Below are 15,253 nucleotides of genomic sequence, written 5' to 3' on the forward strand. Positions count from 1 at the left end.
AACTAAGTTAGTCTCACCTGCCTGCTCTTGACCCATATCCTTCCAAACCTTTCCTATTCACGTATCCATCAAAATATCTTTTAAATGCTGTAATTGTACCCACATCCATCATTTCCTCAGGAAGTATAGTCCACACACAAACTACTCTTGGTGTAAAAAAATTGCCTCATGTCTTATTCAAATCTCTCTCTTCTCACCGCTCACCTTAAAAATGTCCCCCTAGTCTTGAAATTCCCCATCTTAGGGAAAAGACAACTACCATCAACTCTATGTATACCTCTCATTATTTTATAAACTTCTATCAGGTCACCTCTCAACCTCCTACTCTCTGGTGAAAAAACGTTTCAGCCTTTCTTTATATCTCAAACCTTCCATACCTGGCCACATCCTGGTAAATCCCTTCTGACCCCTCTCCTGCTTAATAATACCCTTCTCCTCTCTGACTGCACTTTCTTAAACCGTGATGGGGGTCAGGGGTGGGAGCAACAATGAGAAAAGAGAGAAGGTTGAGGCTGATACAGAAGATAAAGGGAGAAAGTTCAATAAACAAGGCAGGCAAGAGCATGGCGGGCTATGAGGAAAAAACAATGAATTAAACACATTTATTTCAAGAGGACTGACAGGTAAGGCAGGTGAACATAGGGTATGGGTAGGAAAATGGGACGGGGATATCATACCCTTTGCAGAAATTTGGCTGAGGGAGAATGAGGACTGGCAGCTTAATGCTTGGCGTGTTGATGCTATCGGAAGGATAGAAAGGGGCACAAGAGAGGTGAGGGAGTGATGTTTTTGATTAGGGAATTCAACTTGTACTGAGACAGAATATTCCTGGGTGATTGTCTAGCTATATGGATGAACTAAAAATAAGAAAGGGGTGATCACTTTGATTGGGTTGGATTATAAGCCCCCAACAGTTGTCACAATGCTGGTTTGGTACAAGTTAGTTTGCCCTTGAGTTTTTTTTTCAGAGAGGGGATAATTGGCCAGACTCCATCGTGTCTGAACTTTGAATGGTTCACCGGGGCCTTGTTGTTTCCCCGAACAAATAGTGCTTCAGATCAAAAGCTTGAAAGAGCTTTTGAAAATTTGGTCTTGTCAAGAGGACGTGGCCAGCCTCTAGCTGTTCAGGTCAGTTCGGGAGGGGGGAACTGGAAGCCTTCTCTCTGCCCTTCTGCCCTTCTGATTTTGAACTGTATGCTGCCTGTGCCATTGTTTACTGTTTGTGCTTAGGGATCTGTGTACTGGGATTGTTGCAAGAATTTTCAGAACAGCATCATTAGGTAGGGTTTGGATAGGATAAGTTATCGGGTATTCTGTTTTCTGTTCATTTTATAATTTTGCAAATAAATTTTGTTTGTTTAAAACCTAGCAGTCGACCAAGCTGATGTTCTCCAGGAATATCCACTGTACACCTCATTAAACAAATAGTAAAGTTACAGTCAGACCTAGTCCATGACAGACTGGGGGCTTTTTGAGGATTTAAACAGTGAGTGGTAGTTGTTAGTGTCTTTTATTTCGGGTGTTGATTTGGTTGGTTTAAACCGTGTTCGGATGGCAATGGCTCTTTCAATCACCAAGGAGTTCCTGGAGGTGGAAGAAGTGACCTTGGGGGTTTTACAAAAGGCAGATAAGACCAAACTACAGGAATTAATAGACAAGCTAGGGTTGAATTTACCTCCTAATGTGAGGAAAGATGAGATGAATTCAGCAGTAGCTCAGTATTCAAATTTGCTGGAAACACTATCAGGATCTGTAGCGATGGCAAGAATTCGATTGCAAATGAAGCAGTTTGAGATGGAGGGGAGAGATAAGGAAAGGGCAGCAGAAATGAAACAGTTTGAGTTACAATTAAAATCAGAAGAGAGAGAAAAAGCAAATGAAGGGCTTTAGCAGAAGAGAAAGAAAAAGCAGAGAGATTGAACTTTAGAAATTGACACTTAAAAAGGGAAGTCAGCATAAAAGGATGGAGATGCAGGCTGAAGGTAGGTCTAGTGAGGAAGAGAGTGAGGATGAGCAAGCCCCTGGTAGTCAGAAGCCTAGTGAGAAACTGTTTAAGTATGTTCAAACAAGGCCTAAATTTAATGAGAAGAATGTGGAAGCCCTTTTCATTTCATTTGAAAAAGAATCTAAACAAATGTAATGGCCAGTCAGCGTGTGGGTTTTGTTGATCCAAACCAAACTTGTGGGTTGAGCTAGTGAGGAATTCACATCACTATCAGAGCAGGTATCTGGGGAGTATGAGGAGGGGAAAGAATCAATCTTAAGTGCATATGAATTGGTACCAGAAGCCTATAGACAACGTTTAAATAATCTAAGGAGGGACCCTGGTCAACTAAAGCACTGCAAGAATCTTACTTGGGAATCTTCCCTGTTTGTATAGTAATGAGGTCACAGAGTCACCAGTTGAAGGAGGAGAGATCAAAGGGTACAGATAAGGAATCTGAAGTGGCATTAGCAGAGACTGTATTTGAGCAGTTAGTTAAGATAAAACAGGAGTATACAAATAATCATGCAAATATCTTTACCTGTGCAAAACTCATTGAGTTTCAGCAGAAAGATGAAAATTTAAAGCAATTGTATCAAAAGGCATATACAGAGAAGGAGTCTGAATTTATCCCTGTGTGCTATTACCTGAAAAATGATGTCTTAATTCGGAAATAGAGACCATCACAGATTCAAGCAGACGAGAAATGGGCAGAGATTCATCAAATTGTATTGCCAGTGGGGTATAGAAAGGAAATGTTACAGGTGGCACATGAATCACCACTTGGAGGTCATTTAGAAGTGAGGAAAACACAAGCTAAAATACAAAGACATTTTTACTGAACTGCACAAGAATGTAGTTGAATTTTGCCAGCCGTGTCATGCATGTCAAGTGATTGGAAAACCACAGACGGTAATAAAACCTGTAACTTTAATACCTATTCCAGATTTTGAGGAACCTTTTACCAGACTCTTAATTGATTGCATAGGTCCCCTACCACAAACAAAAAGTGGGAATCATTATTTGTTAACAATAATGTATACATCAACAAGATTTCGAGAGATTGTTCCATTAAGCAATATCACAGCTAAAAGGATTGTAGAGGAATTACTCAAAGTTTTCACTAGATACAGACTACCAACAGAGCTACAGTCAAATCAAAGGTCAAACTTCACATCCAAACTATTCAAGGAAGTTATGGACAGCTTAGGCATAAAACAATTCAAATCTACTGCGTACCATTCAGAATCGCAGGGAGCGCTAGAAAGATGGCATTGAACACTAAAGACCATGTTGAGGGATTATAGTCAGGATTATCCAGATGATTGGAATAAGGGAATTTGGTTGTTCTTTTTATGATCAGAGATATGCCAAATGAATCCAACTAATTCAGTCCATTTGAATTAGTTTTTGGACATGAAGTGAGAGGACCACTAAAATTGATTAAGGAGAAATTAATAAGTCAGAATTCAGAGACCACCCATTTGGACCTTGTGTCAAATTTTAGAGAATGATTAAATTGAGCTGGGGAGTTGGCTCGACAGCATTTAAAAGTACCGCAGCTCGCAATAACTCAGCAAGTGGATAAGAAATCAAAATATCGCTATTTTGCTATCAGGGATAAGGTATTAGTGGTACTTCCAGTAATGGGTGAACCTTTAAAAGCAAGATTTAGTGGATCTTATTAAATCGAAAGGACATTGAGTGAGGTAAACTACTTGATATGGACCCCAGACAGGAAGAAACCTCACAGAGTGTGTCTTGTGGGATACTCAAAAGTATTTTGACAGGGAAGGAAAGCAAGAGAAGGTGTTAATGATGACAGCACAGAAGGAAGATCCAAGTTCAGAGGCTTCTGAATTGGATATTCCTCAAATTAAATGGGACAATGAGGAAGTTGTCAAAAATTGGGATAAATGATTGGGTTATCTTCCTGAGAAAAATTGAAATTACCTGAAAGAGCTTTACTATCACATGGGGAGATATGAGGAAATAAACTGGGAAGTATTAGCTAATGGTGCACGATGCAGAGATAGGAGAGTCTATTCTGATTAAGCAAAAAGTCCCCAGATGTAAGTAAGGAGGACATCACAGGGTCGGCAGGGCTGTGTTTGTCCTGTCTGGTGCTTAGGTTGATGTCGGATGTTCTGTTTGCTCTCAAAATAAGTAAGAATCAATTACGTCCTTTCGTGAAGGACATTAGTAAACCAAATGCATTTTAATGACAATCACCAGTGGTTACATACTCACTATTAGACCAGCTTTTTAATTTCTCATTTTATTGAATTTAAATGTTACCAAATGCCCTGCTTAGATTTAAACTCTTCACCCACATGGTTAACCTAATGTTCTGGATTACTAATCCAGTGACAATATCACTACATCAGTCCCCCTCTCACTCTCTCAATGTCACTGGGCACATCCAAATATTGCAAATACATGTTACATGTGAAATGAACATTAGCATCTTTAGTTTTCTGGTATTGGCATGGACTGTCCCATTTTTAAACAAATAAGTTCAAACAGCTTTCTGCTTTGCCTGAGCTCCCACTTGGAGTAAATTCATTTTGTCCTGTTCCCTTCAGAACGATTGCAGCACTCAAACCTGTCCATGCAAAATAGCCGCACTTTGACCTGGAGTGTTCTGAAAGATATGCTGCATTAGAAATGTTTAATATGGAAATTGACCAATAAACAGGAGAAATATTCGGGGATTTTCATCAAGAACTGGCTGAGAGCTTTCGAGCCACACCCCTTTCAGACAGTCTAAGGGACTGGCTTCCGATTGTGGAGGTGTCACCTCTAACGGAGAAGCTGTATCAGCTTTAACTCCAGTCACAATTATTAGGGAGCTTCAGACAAAAGTGCCCTCCTTGAGGCTTCCATCCAACACCTGAGCAAGTGGAAGAATCATTCTTCCTTGTCCAAAAATGGAACAAAGTCAATGGATTGTACTTGGGATCCCACAGAATGACCACCAAACACATCCTCCAAAGGACAGGGTGAGTATTTTATCAAAACATGACATTCAGCCCATGTAAAACCCTGAGAAATACTATGGGTTTTGAGATTTTCATTGTTGTGAACTGCAAAGTCTCTCTTCAGAGTCTGAGTGTGTTTCCAATCTACCAACAAACTGCTGCTAAACAGAAAACACCAGTGTACAGTAGGGGAAAGATAGGGTTCTTGATCAGTAAAGGGATCATGGGTTACCAGGTGAAAGTAGAAGAATAGGATTGAGAAACATAACATCCATGATGGAATAGCAGAGCAGACCTGATGGGCTGAATGGCCTAATTCTGCTCATTTATCTAATATTCTTATAGAGAATTGCACTTTTACCATGAGTTTTAGTCTGTGAAATTCTTATTTCTGAACTGATCATTTCTTTTCTTTCCCTCAGATTATTATTAATGAAAGTGTGGCTGAAGGTGATGAGAATGTGGAGGGAGGGAACTGGTCCTCAGAGACTGATTACCTGCTCTCAGTGATTGGTTACGCTGTGGGTCTGAGCAACGTCTGGAGATTCCCTTACCTGGTTTACAGAAATGGAGGAGGAACTGTAATGGATCCTAAATGCATCTGGAGAAAAGTAAAATTTAGTGAATTATTTCATTTCTTTAGAAAGAATATTCAAGTCAACAAGAAAAGGGAAATGTTTCATTTCATTCAGAATTTGGTTATGATGAATTCAGTCCCGTGGGTTTTTAGCTGTATAGTGTTTTGGAGTTTGGGTTTGAATCAGGAAAAAAAACAAGATACATCTAATAGATGGCTTTCAAAATGAAACATCCGAACCCTGGCAGCCGCTCCCTCACCACCAGACGCCTGGAGGAAAAACACCTCATCTTCCGCCTCGGAACACTTCAGCCCCAGGGCATCAATGTGGACTTCAACAGCTTCCTCATTTCCCCTTCCCCCACCTCATCCTAGTTTCAAACTTCTAGCTCCGCACTGTCCCCTTGACTTGTCCGGACTTGTCCGACTGCCTAGCTCCTTTTTCACCTATCCACTCCACCCTCTCCTCCCTGACCTATCACCTTCATCTCCTCCCCCACTCACCTATTGTACTCTATGCTACTTTCTCCCCACCCCCACCCTCCTCTAGCTTATCTCTCCACGCTTCAGGCTCTCTGCCTTTATTCCTGATGAAGGGCTTTTGCCCGAAACGCCGATTTTGCTGCTCGTCGGATGCTGCCTGAATTACTGTGCTCTTCCAGCACCACTGATCCAGAATCCAGTTGTGTAGAACTGTTAATCTATGAATTTTGAATATTCTTTAAAGTGATATTGTTTGAAATGCTTGCATTATCTACGTCAGGTATATTTACAGCACCGTATCTGAAATCCTCAGTTACTGGTTTTCTCAGTCAGACTCTGGAACTCAGAATTACATTCTAACTTGCTTATTTCAAGTGCTCTTCAAAACCCCAGAACCCTAGATCGATGAAAGCTGTGTTCTAACAGCATGAGGCCTTGAGATCAGGATGTCATGAAAAATGATGATCATATGAAGAACAAATGCATAAAAATGTCGTAACACAATTTTGTAAGGAAGCGGAAAATATTCTAATTCCAGGAGAAAGAAAACGTGAGAATATTTTTGTAGTTAACTCTAACTTTAGCAGCTGCATCAAGGACTCATCATCTCCCGTATATTAACATATATTTATACCCCAAAATCAGACAGCAATCATTGGTAATGAATCGGGAATGAGCACCTTGAATTGCTGTTTCGGGAGAGATGGAATGATAGATTCATAGATGAAAGGACACATGGATCAATGGATTGATAGACTGGCAGATACATCAATGGATATTTGGCATAACCATGAGCTGCCAGTCTCTGGATAGTCAACAACATACAACAATTGACCTGTGCCCACTGGATAGCTGACCCATCCTCTGTCTGTGGACATCTAATACCTGTGCCCACAATCCACTGACTCACTAAACCCCCTTTCCCATCTGTCACATTCCCCTCAACCAACAACCTGCTGTGTTACCCCCTTACTCTGCTGACAACCACCCGCTCACTACCCACTTATATCCCAATTCCCTCATCTAACTAACACCCTAGTCCCTTACCGACTCGCTTACCAATATCCCCTCACTCATTACTTTACTTACTTACCTTCCCTCAGTACTGAAATACAACAGGTATTTCTCTAAAATAGGGCCATGATTTTCTGTGACAATCCACTCCAATGCCAAATGTGAGATTTTCCAGACTGATGTATTGGAAGCTGAGCCAGTGAAGTCCTGAGATATATTGTGGTAATCTTAGATCTTGGTCTACACAAGAAATCTGAACCCAGGTCAGACTTTCAAAGAGGCAGAATTTCAATGGAACCTACCTGGTGGAAAGGAGGAGATTCAGCTTGAACAGATGATTATATCCTCCATTAAAATCCTTTCCTATATTTTCCAGGTGCATTCCTTATTCCCTACATACTCATGCTGGTTCTTGCTGGGATACCATTGTTTTTACTGGAATGTTCCTTTGGCCAGTTTGCCAGCCTCGGAGCTGTTGGAGTGTGAAAAGCTGTGCACATGTTAAAGGTTGGTGTTTGTTGAATAATTCATGCTTAGTAACAGTTTAAACAAGTAATTTCATTTAATTTTCTTCTTGAGTCAGAGGTTTAAACCAAAACTTGTCAAATATATCAATGTGAATACAGTTGCTTTGAAATGTATTAAATGTTGTGATGTGGGGAAGTGTAGCAGTCAATTTGAGAACAACAAGCTCCAATAAATAGCAATGAGTTAGCGAAGAGATACTATTGATATTTGTGGATAAACATTACCCTGGGGGTCACTGGAAACAGCTTTCCTGCACTGCCTCAAAAAGGGGAAACATTTAGATCCACCTGACAAATGGACCCTTGAATTCACCAGTCCCATTTTTGAAGATGCCCTCTGTACCGCATTGAAGGGTCATCCTGGATTACATGTTCATGACTCTGGAATGATGTTTGAATGAACCATGTTATGTGTCAGAGACCAAAGGGTTCTTCACTGAGTAATATTTGTTTGTTTAGATACAATTACAATTCTGCAAATGCAAATTCATCCCATAGACTTGTATGTGTGTGTGTGCATACGAGGTTTCATTTACTCTATTTCCATCTTTATAGATACATATATTATTGTGCATCCTTACAAATTGACCACTTTTTAATGTTATGTCATCTTATCGTTATATTTATAATGGCAAATGTGCAAACAAATTTGATACTGCAGCTGTACCCTCCTTTCAATGGAAAATAAAGAGTTTTATTTTCTGTGCAATACAGGCAGGCCATACCATACAAAATGCACAAGGGTACTAGAACAGAGCGTGGAATATTATCTTACAGCTGCAGAAAAGGTGCACAAAGAACAAGGTTAGTATTAAATTGGAAATTTGAGAGGTCTATTCAGAAGTCTAATAACGGCGGGGAAGAAGCTGTTCTTGGGTTTGTTGATACATTTGTTTAAGTCTTTGTATCTTCTGTCCAACAGAAGACTTTGGAAGAAATTACAGCCGGGATGGGGAAGGGTTTTTGCTGTTCAAGAAAGACATTAATGAATCAAGGTGTCATCATTATAAACCATTATTTAGAAATATCAATAGATCATCATTACATATCATACTTATACTTTCCAGGTTTTTTAACTGAATTAAAACTCCATTCTGACATACACAAAGTTCTTCCTGAGACACATTTTCACTCTTGCATTATGCTATAGATTCAGGCCAGAATATACCTTTCTGGAGTTACATGACTCATGATATGTGAAACTCTGGCATAAAAGGTTTGCACTTTCAGTTACTCTCTTAATGCTGTCACTGCTCTGTGTTCAGTCATTGAGACCATTATTATTTTTCTTTTATTTTTCTCATTTTTGGTTTGACATGGTGAATGTTGTCTGATTCACGATGTGTCTAGGACCCTGCAGACTCAGTCAACCAGTACACGTGAAATGAGTTTACCCAGATAACTCTTCTTGAAACAGGGAAAAGATGACATAGCACAAGCCAGCAGTCAGTGTAACTGTCACAACTTTATTTGAAGACAACACAGATTAAGAACTAAACTTTATAATTTTAACTTCATTTCTAACTACCCAATTCTTAGAGAAACTTAAATACCTACCGGATACTCATAACTTTCACTGGTTCATCTAATTCTTTTCCTGCATTTTCCTCTCTCTTCATGGGTTGATTCTCTCTGTCTCTCTCTTTGTCTTGTCAGAGGGTGAGTTGCTCTGATCTTTGCCATGTCCTAACTTGCCTCTGGCTTGTCTCGAGAGTGGGGTCAGGTCGAGCCCTGTATCTTCTTGACAACCTTCACTAATTTTCCAAAAACTTGACCAACTGGGGGCATTGAGTTAACTGGTTTTATCACCGTGAAACATTGTTAATAGTTTTTGATGGTTTGCCAACAGTGACGCAAGTATTCACTAACAGCAAAGAAAGGACTTCCCCAGTTTCTGGATTGATCAGTTGAGATTGAAGGATTTAAACATGTGTCCTTGTGAAGAGATGGGACCAATCAATAAGTCATGACTGAACTGTGCCAGCAGGACACTACCATCAGCATCACACATGGTCAGACAGTGTTTTCAGTCAGTGCTAGTGATAAAAATCTATGTGGAGCAGGACCCCCCGTGAAATTCTTAACACATCCTGTGGTTTATAGAAGGAAACCCAGCCATTGCAGACTGTAGGTGGGGGTTGTTCTGAGAGCAGGAACTCCTGTCCACAATATATAATGGTTGGAATCCTTGGGTATGAATCAGCACCCAGGGACTGAAGCAGGAGCATGATTGAAGTTTCATGACACAAAAAATCAAATGTTACTTAATCTAAAACACTAGCAACCTGAGGTCCTGCTAGATAGTAGCAACTCTGTGCTCCTATATGCTTCAGAGAGTTGGAGAACTGGCAGAAACCACCTCAAAAGTACTGGCAGCGGTAATGTTGCAAATTCCTCCACATTCAATGTCAAGAAAGGTCCATCAACAATGCCTTTGCCAAAGCAAACCTGCCAAGAATTACCTCATATCAGTTGCACTGAGCAGGCCATAGCTTTCACATGCTTGATACCAAACTTCCCCATAACTGTTCTACTCAGTCTCAGTCACTGCAGGAGACTCCCATGAGGACAGCAGAAACACTGAAGCATGTCCTCAAAGTGTTCCCTGAGGAGATAAAAGACCTCTGCTGTCTCATAGGAGTATCTAGTTTGTGAACATCCAAAATGGTGAAGCCTGTTTGCACGTTCTCCCCGTGTCTGCGTGGGTTTCCTCCGGGTGCTCCGGTTTCCTCCCACAGTCACAAAGATGTGCAGGGTCAGGTGAATTGGCCATGCTAAATTGCCTGTAGTGTTAGGTAAGGGGTAAATGTAGGGGTATGGGTGGGTTTCGCTTCGGCGGGTCGGTTTGGACTTGTTGGGCCAAAGGGCCTGTTTCCACACTGTAAGTAATCTAATCTAATCTTATCTGAGAGGACACCGAACAGATGAAGAGAATCAATGCGAGTGTGCAGAAATGAAATTAAAGCATCAGAAGGAGTGCACTCAGCCTCAAACAGCCCACCTAAACCGCATGAGGCTGAGTCTACAGATCACGCATTGGACTTACCAATCAACCTTACCATCCTCAACCTGAAGGAACTGCTTAAGAGGCGAAAAGGCTCAAAGAAAACTTTAACCAAGGTGATCCCTGGCTCTTGGTGGAGCTGAAAACAGTTCTGAAAAACTCCCATTGCAATTACAGAGGGTTTAAACAAGAAAAAGCAATTATCAGGGTCTTTTTTGGCCAAGTGAACAAAACATTTTCTCAAAATTCCTCAAATCTCAGGAGTGACAAGACGTTGCACATGATTCAGAGCTTCTGTAGAGTCAGGCTTCTTCCTGTATCTTTCCCCTCTGTGTTGTTCCAGGTGTGGGCCCCATTCAGGAGCTGATGTACATGCAGCAGAAATTTTCTATGAAACAGAAGTGAAATATTTAACAATTCCTGCACAATATTTATCCACCAATTAATTCCACTGTAAAAGAAAGCTGTTCCTAATCATATTATATTGCAGTTTATTCTAATACTTGGCAAGTCATATTATAGTGAAACATGTTCAATCTGTGTGTTTATTACAGAGATCAGACTCCCATGTCTAAATTGACTGAATCGTGATATTCATTTGCAATGAAATACTCTGGAGACACATATTATATCCAAATAATCTTGAAATTAAGTCGAACCGAAATTTTTTAAAAATGCTCTATTGCAGGAACAGTTTTTCAATGTAAACAGCGTTAACAAGTAATCAATTTATTCTCATCTTATGAAGTAGCTACTACATCTAAAAGATTATCATTTTATTGAGAACACAACACTAATTAGTCAGTTTTTTTTAACAAAACCCTGATCACACATCCTCGAGACACATTGTGCACTGATGACATTGTGGTAATGCATTTCCAACAAGAGCTACTGTGGGTTAAAGAGCAGCCCCAAAAGACTGTTCTGAAATAGACAACCAAACTTACTGACTAAACCATATAACCAATGACCTTTAGAAACACAGTGGCAACTATGCAGCTGCTGACAAAAGCAAATACCCATTCACAAATCTTGTTTTAAATACCACCTGGGTGAACGAGCATGGGTTAACATTCAGTGGGCATGGGCACACAGAATAGACATAGATAAGAGGTTTTGTTCTCACCTTTCACAAAAATTCCCAAATCCAGATTAATGTCTAAAGCCTGTGAGAGGCTGTGAACCAGGGCCATGGTGAAGCTGCCCCATCTTCACTAAAAGTTGAGGGTTGCTTGAAGGTTCTTGCTTCTTGGAACCAGTCAGCTTGGGAATGTAGTGGTGTGGGATTGTTAACTGTGCACTTACTCTAGACCAGCGATAACTGGCCACACCTGGAAGGGGGCTGACGTCTGGAATCAGAACCCATTGCCATCTTTAAATGACTCTGGATTGGTTTGGACTCGGCATAGACCTGGCTCCCTTTTCCATGAATATCCAGGACTTTTCCTCTGTAATCACCTCAAATCCAGCAAGCTTCGAGATATCTACATGCCTCCAAGTCTGTCTCTAGCAGTCAAAGCTCTAAACTTTGGAATTGCTCCATATATCTCCACCTCTCTATTTCTCTTTTCTTCTTCTCAACATATCTTCACACTGACTGGTTCAGCCAAGCTTCTAGTCTTCTCCTTGTATAATATGTCATGAGGTTTGATGTGAGATTTTACATTATGACACTTCTTGGGAGTATAGTGGGATATAATGTAGCAGTAGAGGCACTGTATTACTAAAAATTGCTGTAAAGAGAGTGGAGTCTGAGAGACTGTCACAGAAACTGTTTCCTGATCTTTCAAACATTTCCTCACCTGCCACAAGGTGGCGCCCTCAGCTTGGACAACTCTCACCACGGCCATGATGGGTACCCACATAATACAGAAGATGATCATACACCAGCCCAGCGCTATTGACCAGACAGGGTATTCAATTGGTCCATATGTTGGAGGGGCAAATGTTGTTAAGGACCAGACTAAGATTGCCTGAGTGAAATAAACACAGAAAGTAAAATCAGTAACCTGATGAAAGGGACTAACTGTACATTTTTACATTCAGCTTAAATCACTCAAAGATGTAACATCTCCTTACGGTTAAAATGCATGGAGAGATCAGAATCCAACAGGCTCTCCACCAGAGCCAGAAGAGCCAATTCCTTTCCCCAATCATCATCTCAATGTCCTTGATGAATCTGTTTGTCCCTGTGAACAACAAGGAAGCAGAGAGACACCATCACTTACTCTGTCCTGTCTTCAGGGCAGCTTGTTTACTGTTGAAGTTCATCTTGTACAGGTGGCACTGATGAACAGGTTAAACAGAGAAAGGATCGCTGAAGATTTCAAACAGGATGAAAAGAGTGGTCCCTGTCACCAAATCGATTATCTGTACTCCAAGATTTAAGGGTTTTGAAGGAACTCTCACACTGTTTCGAGAAGACAAGTGTTCAAGGTGAATGGGAGATGAAGTGAGGTGGCAGGTTGAGGCCTAAGTTGCCAAGTGAGTGGGGATTGATGGTGTGGTGAAGGCATGTTGGTTGAGTCTGGAGCAGGGCTGTGGAAGATTTGGATCTGGTCAGGTATGGAGTTGGGAGTGTTTGATAGTGGAGATGAGAGGAATGTGTTGCCTGGAATAGTGAGTGGTGGGTGGTCACATGCCCATGGGAAGTGATGTCACAGGTGAATGACTTGGTGGGAGAATGTTAATGTTATTCATTGTCAGATCAATGTGAATGATTGAGGGAGTCATTTTTATAATGAGAGCAGATTTTAATCCCTCTAACATTTCCTGGTAATTATAAGTCAGTCAGAACTTTCTGAAGTCTCTGTCTCTAACTCAGAGTTGGAACTTATTCAGAGGGTTTTTGACACTGGGTATTTCCATCAGTATCATACATTCCCAGGTAATTCCCATATAACCAGTGTGTTGGGACATCTGCCTGATCCTGGTGGACAGCTTCCAGCCAATGTCTGGTCTCCCAAAATCTGGAAATGTAAAATGTCGGCTAAGAAATTACATTCATCACTTTAGAATTGATGAGCTTGATCTTTGTGTGAACAATGGTTAAGGGAGTGGAAACAATAGCTAATGTTAATTCCTGTAAACAGGTAATCAGTAAATAGTATTCCCTTGGCTGTATTCTTAGGGCACCATAAGAGCAAGAAAATGATCAAGACACTTGTCCAAAGGAATGAATGGTTATGGATAGCACAGATAAAAGACATTGGAGTATTGACTGAACTATGATGGCATTAAATTGGGGAACAGGTTTAATGGACTGAATGGCCTACTCTTATTCCTGTGTCCCAAGATAAAGGATCAGGAAGCATATTAATGTTCCTAATCCCTATGATGATCAAGACACTCACAGGAACAATCTCATTAAGGGAATGTCCTGGTTCTGTAGGATCATCATTGTGGTCAGGGAAGTGAGAAGTCTTGAAACAATGTTAAGAATCTATCCATGTAATGCTTCTGTTATGAAGGTGGAAGGGAATATTTGGGGGTTTTGAAACAGTCAGAATGGACAAAGAACACAACAGTATATGAATAGGCCTTTCGGCCCTCTAAGCCTGCGCTTACACATTTTGCTCCTCCATACTAAAACTGTCCCCACTAACAGGATCTGTATCCCTCTATTCCCTTCCAATTCATGTATTTGTCCAGGTGCTTCTTGAATGCTGCTATTGTGTCTACTTCCACCATCTCCTCTAGCAGGCGTGTTCCAGGCACTCACCACCCTTTGTGTGAAAAACATGCCTTGTACATCACTTCTAAACATCCCCCCACACCTTGAAAGTGTGTCCCCTAGTAATTGATCCCTCCATCCTAGGAAAAAACCTCATACCTTCCACTCAATCCATGCCATCCCAATCTTCTAAACTTCTATCAAGTTGCCCCTCAACCTTTTATATTCCAATGAAAACAAACCCAGTCTGCCTAAATGTTCTTCATAGCTAAAATCCCCATACCCTGCAACATCCTGGTAAACCTCTCCTAAGCATCCACATCCATCTGGTACTGTGGTGACCAGAACTGTACGTAATACTCCAAGTGTGACCGAACTAAAGTTCCATAAAGCTGCAGCATAATTTGCCTACCCTTATACTCAATGCCACTTCCAATGAAGGCAAGCGTGCCACAGGTTAATTGGATTGGAAGGATTCAGTTGCTGTGGGGTAGTTATCAAGTGAGGGCATGATTGAATAGCAAGTCAACTAGTTTCTAAATTTTGCTTTTCACTGTGGGACATGCATGATGTTGTTCACCTGTTATATCTGGTATCATAGCCTTGTGATTTTGAAACATAGTTCAATAAAATTCGTTCATGAATTTTATAATCCTAAACTTTTGCCTGTCATTATTCATTTGACTCAAGTCTAAACCCTCACTAACTGTTCAAACCCTATAGTTATCTGCACAATATCCAGTGTAGATTTTGTAGTGTTCTCTGAAAAGGTGAAAGTATTCTCATAAATACATTTCAATTGTAATTATTTTTTTCCAGTCATACCTACCATAGATCCAGCTGAGACCAATGAGTTCCAACAGAGCAACTGTAATGAGAATCCATCCAGTGCAGAAATAATCCATTAAATGTAACCAATAAATCCCAGTCTAAAATAAAATGGAAAATTAGAAAGCATTAAATGGAAAAACCATAACATTCAAATTTTTAAAACAGACATTAAAAGGATT

At 40.5% G+C, this 15,253-nt stretch overlaps 1 protein-coding gene across 2 annotated transcripts in view; it reads right to left on the minus strand.

The window, feature by feature from the left end:
• Positions 1-8,080: 8,080 nt before the first annotated feature.
• Positions 8,081-15,253, minus strand: part of LOC122557539 (sodium- and chloride-dependent neutral and basic amino acid transporter B(0+)-like) — a 51,909-nt gene continuing 44,736 nt past the window's right edge. For both annotated transcript variants that reach the window (XM_087985756.1, XM_087985755.1), the window contains 4 exons: positions 15,073-15,172; positions 12,650-12,759; positions 12,373-12,543; positions 8,081-10,958 (listed from right to left, as the gene is read on the minus strand). In XM_087985756.1, the coding sequence (XP_087841882.1) occupies positions 10,821-10,958; positions 12,373-12,543; positions 12,650-12,759; positions 15,073-15,172 (519 nt within the window). In that variant the 3' untranslated portion in view covers positions 8,081-10,820. The remainder of the gene's footprint in view (positions 10,959-12,372; positions 12,544-12,649; positions 12,760-15,072; positions 15,173-15,253) is intronic.

This window comes from Chiloscyllium plagiosum, unplaced genomic scaffold, assembly GCF_037043375.1.
Source record: "Chiloscyllium plagiosum isolate Xiang-an unplaced genomic scaffold, Cpla_swu_hap1 HiC_scaffold_221, whole genome shotgun sequence".
Classification (NCBI taxonomy): domain Eukaryota; kingdom Metazoa; phylum Chordata; class Chondrichthyes; order Orectolobiformes; family Hemiscylliidae; genus Chiloscyllium; species Chiloscyllium plagiosum.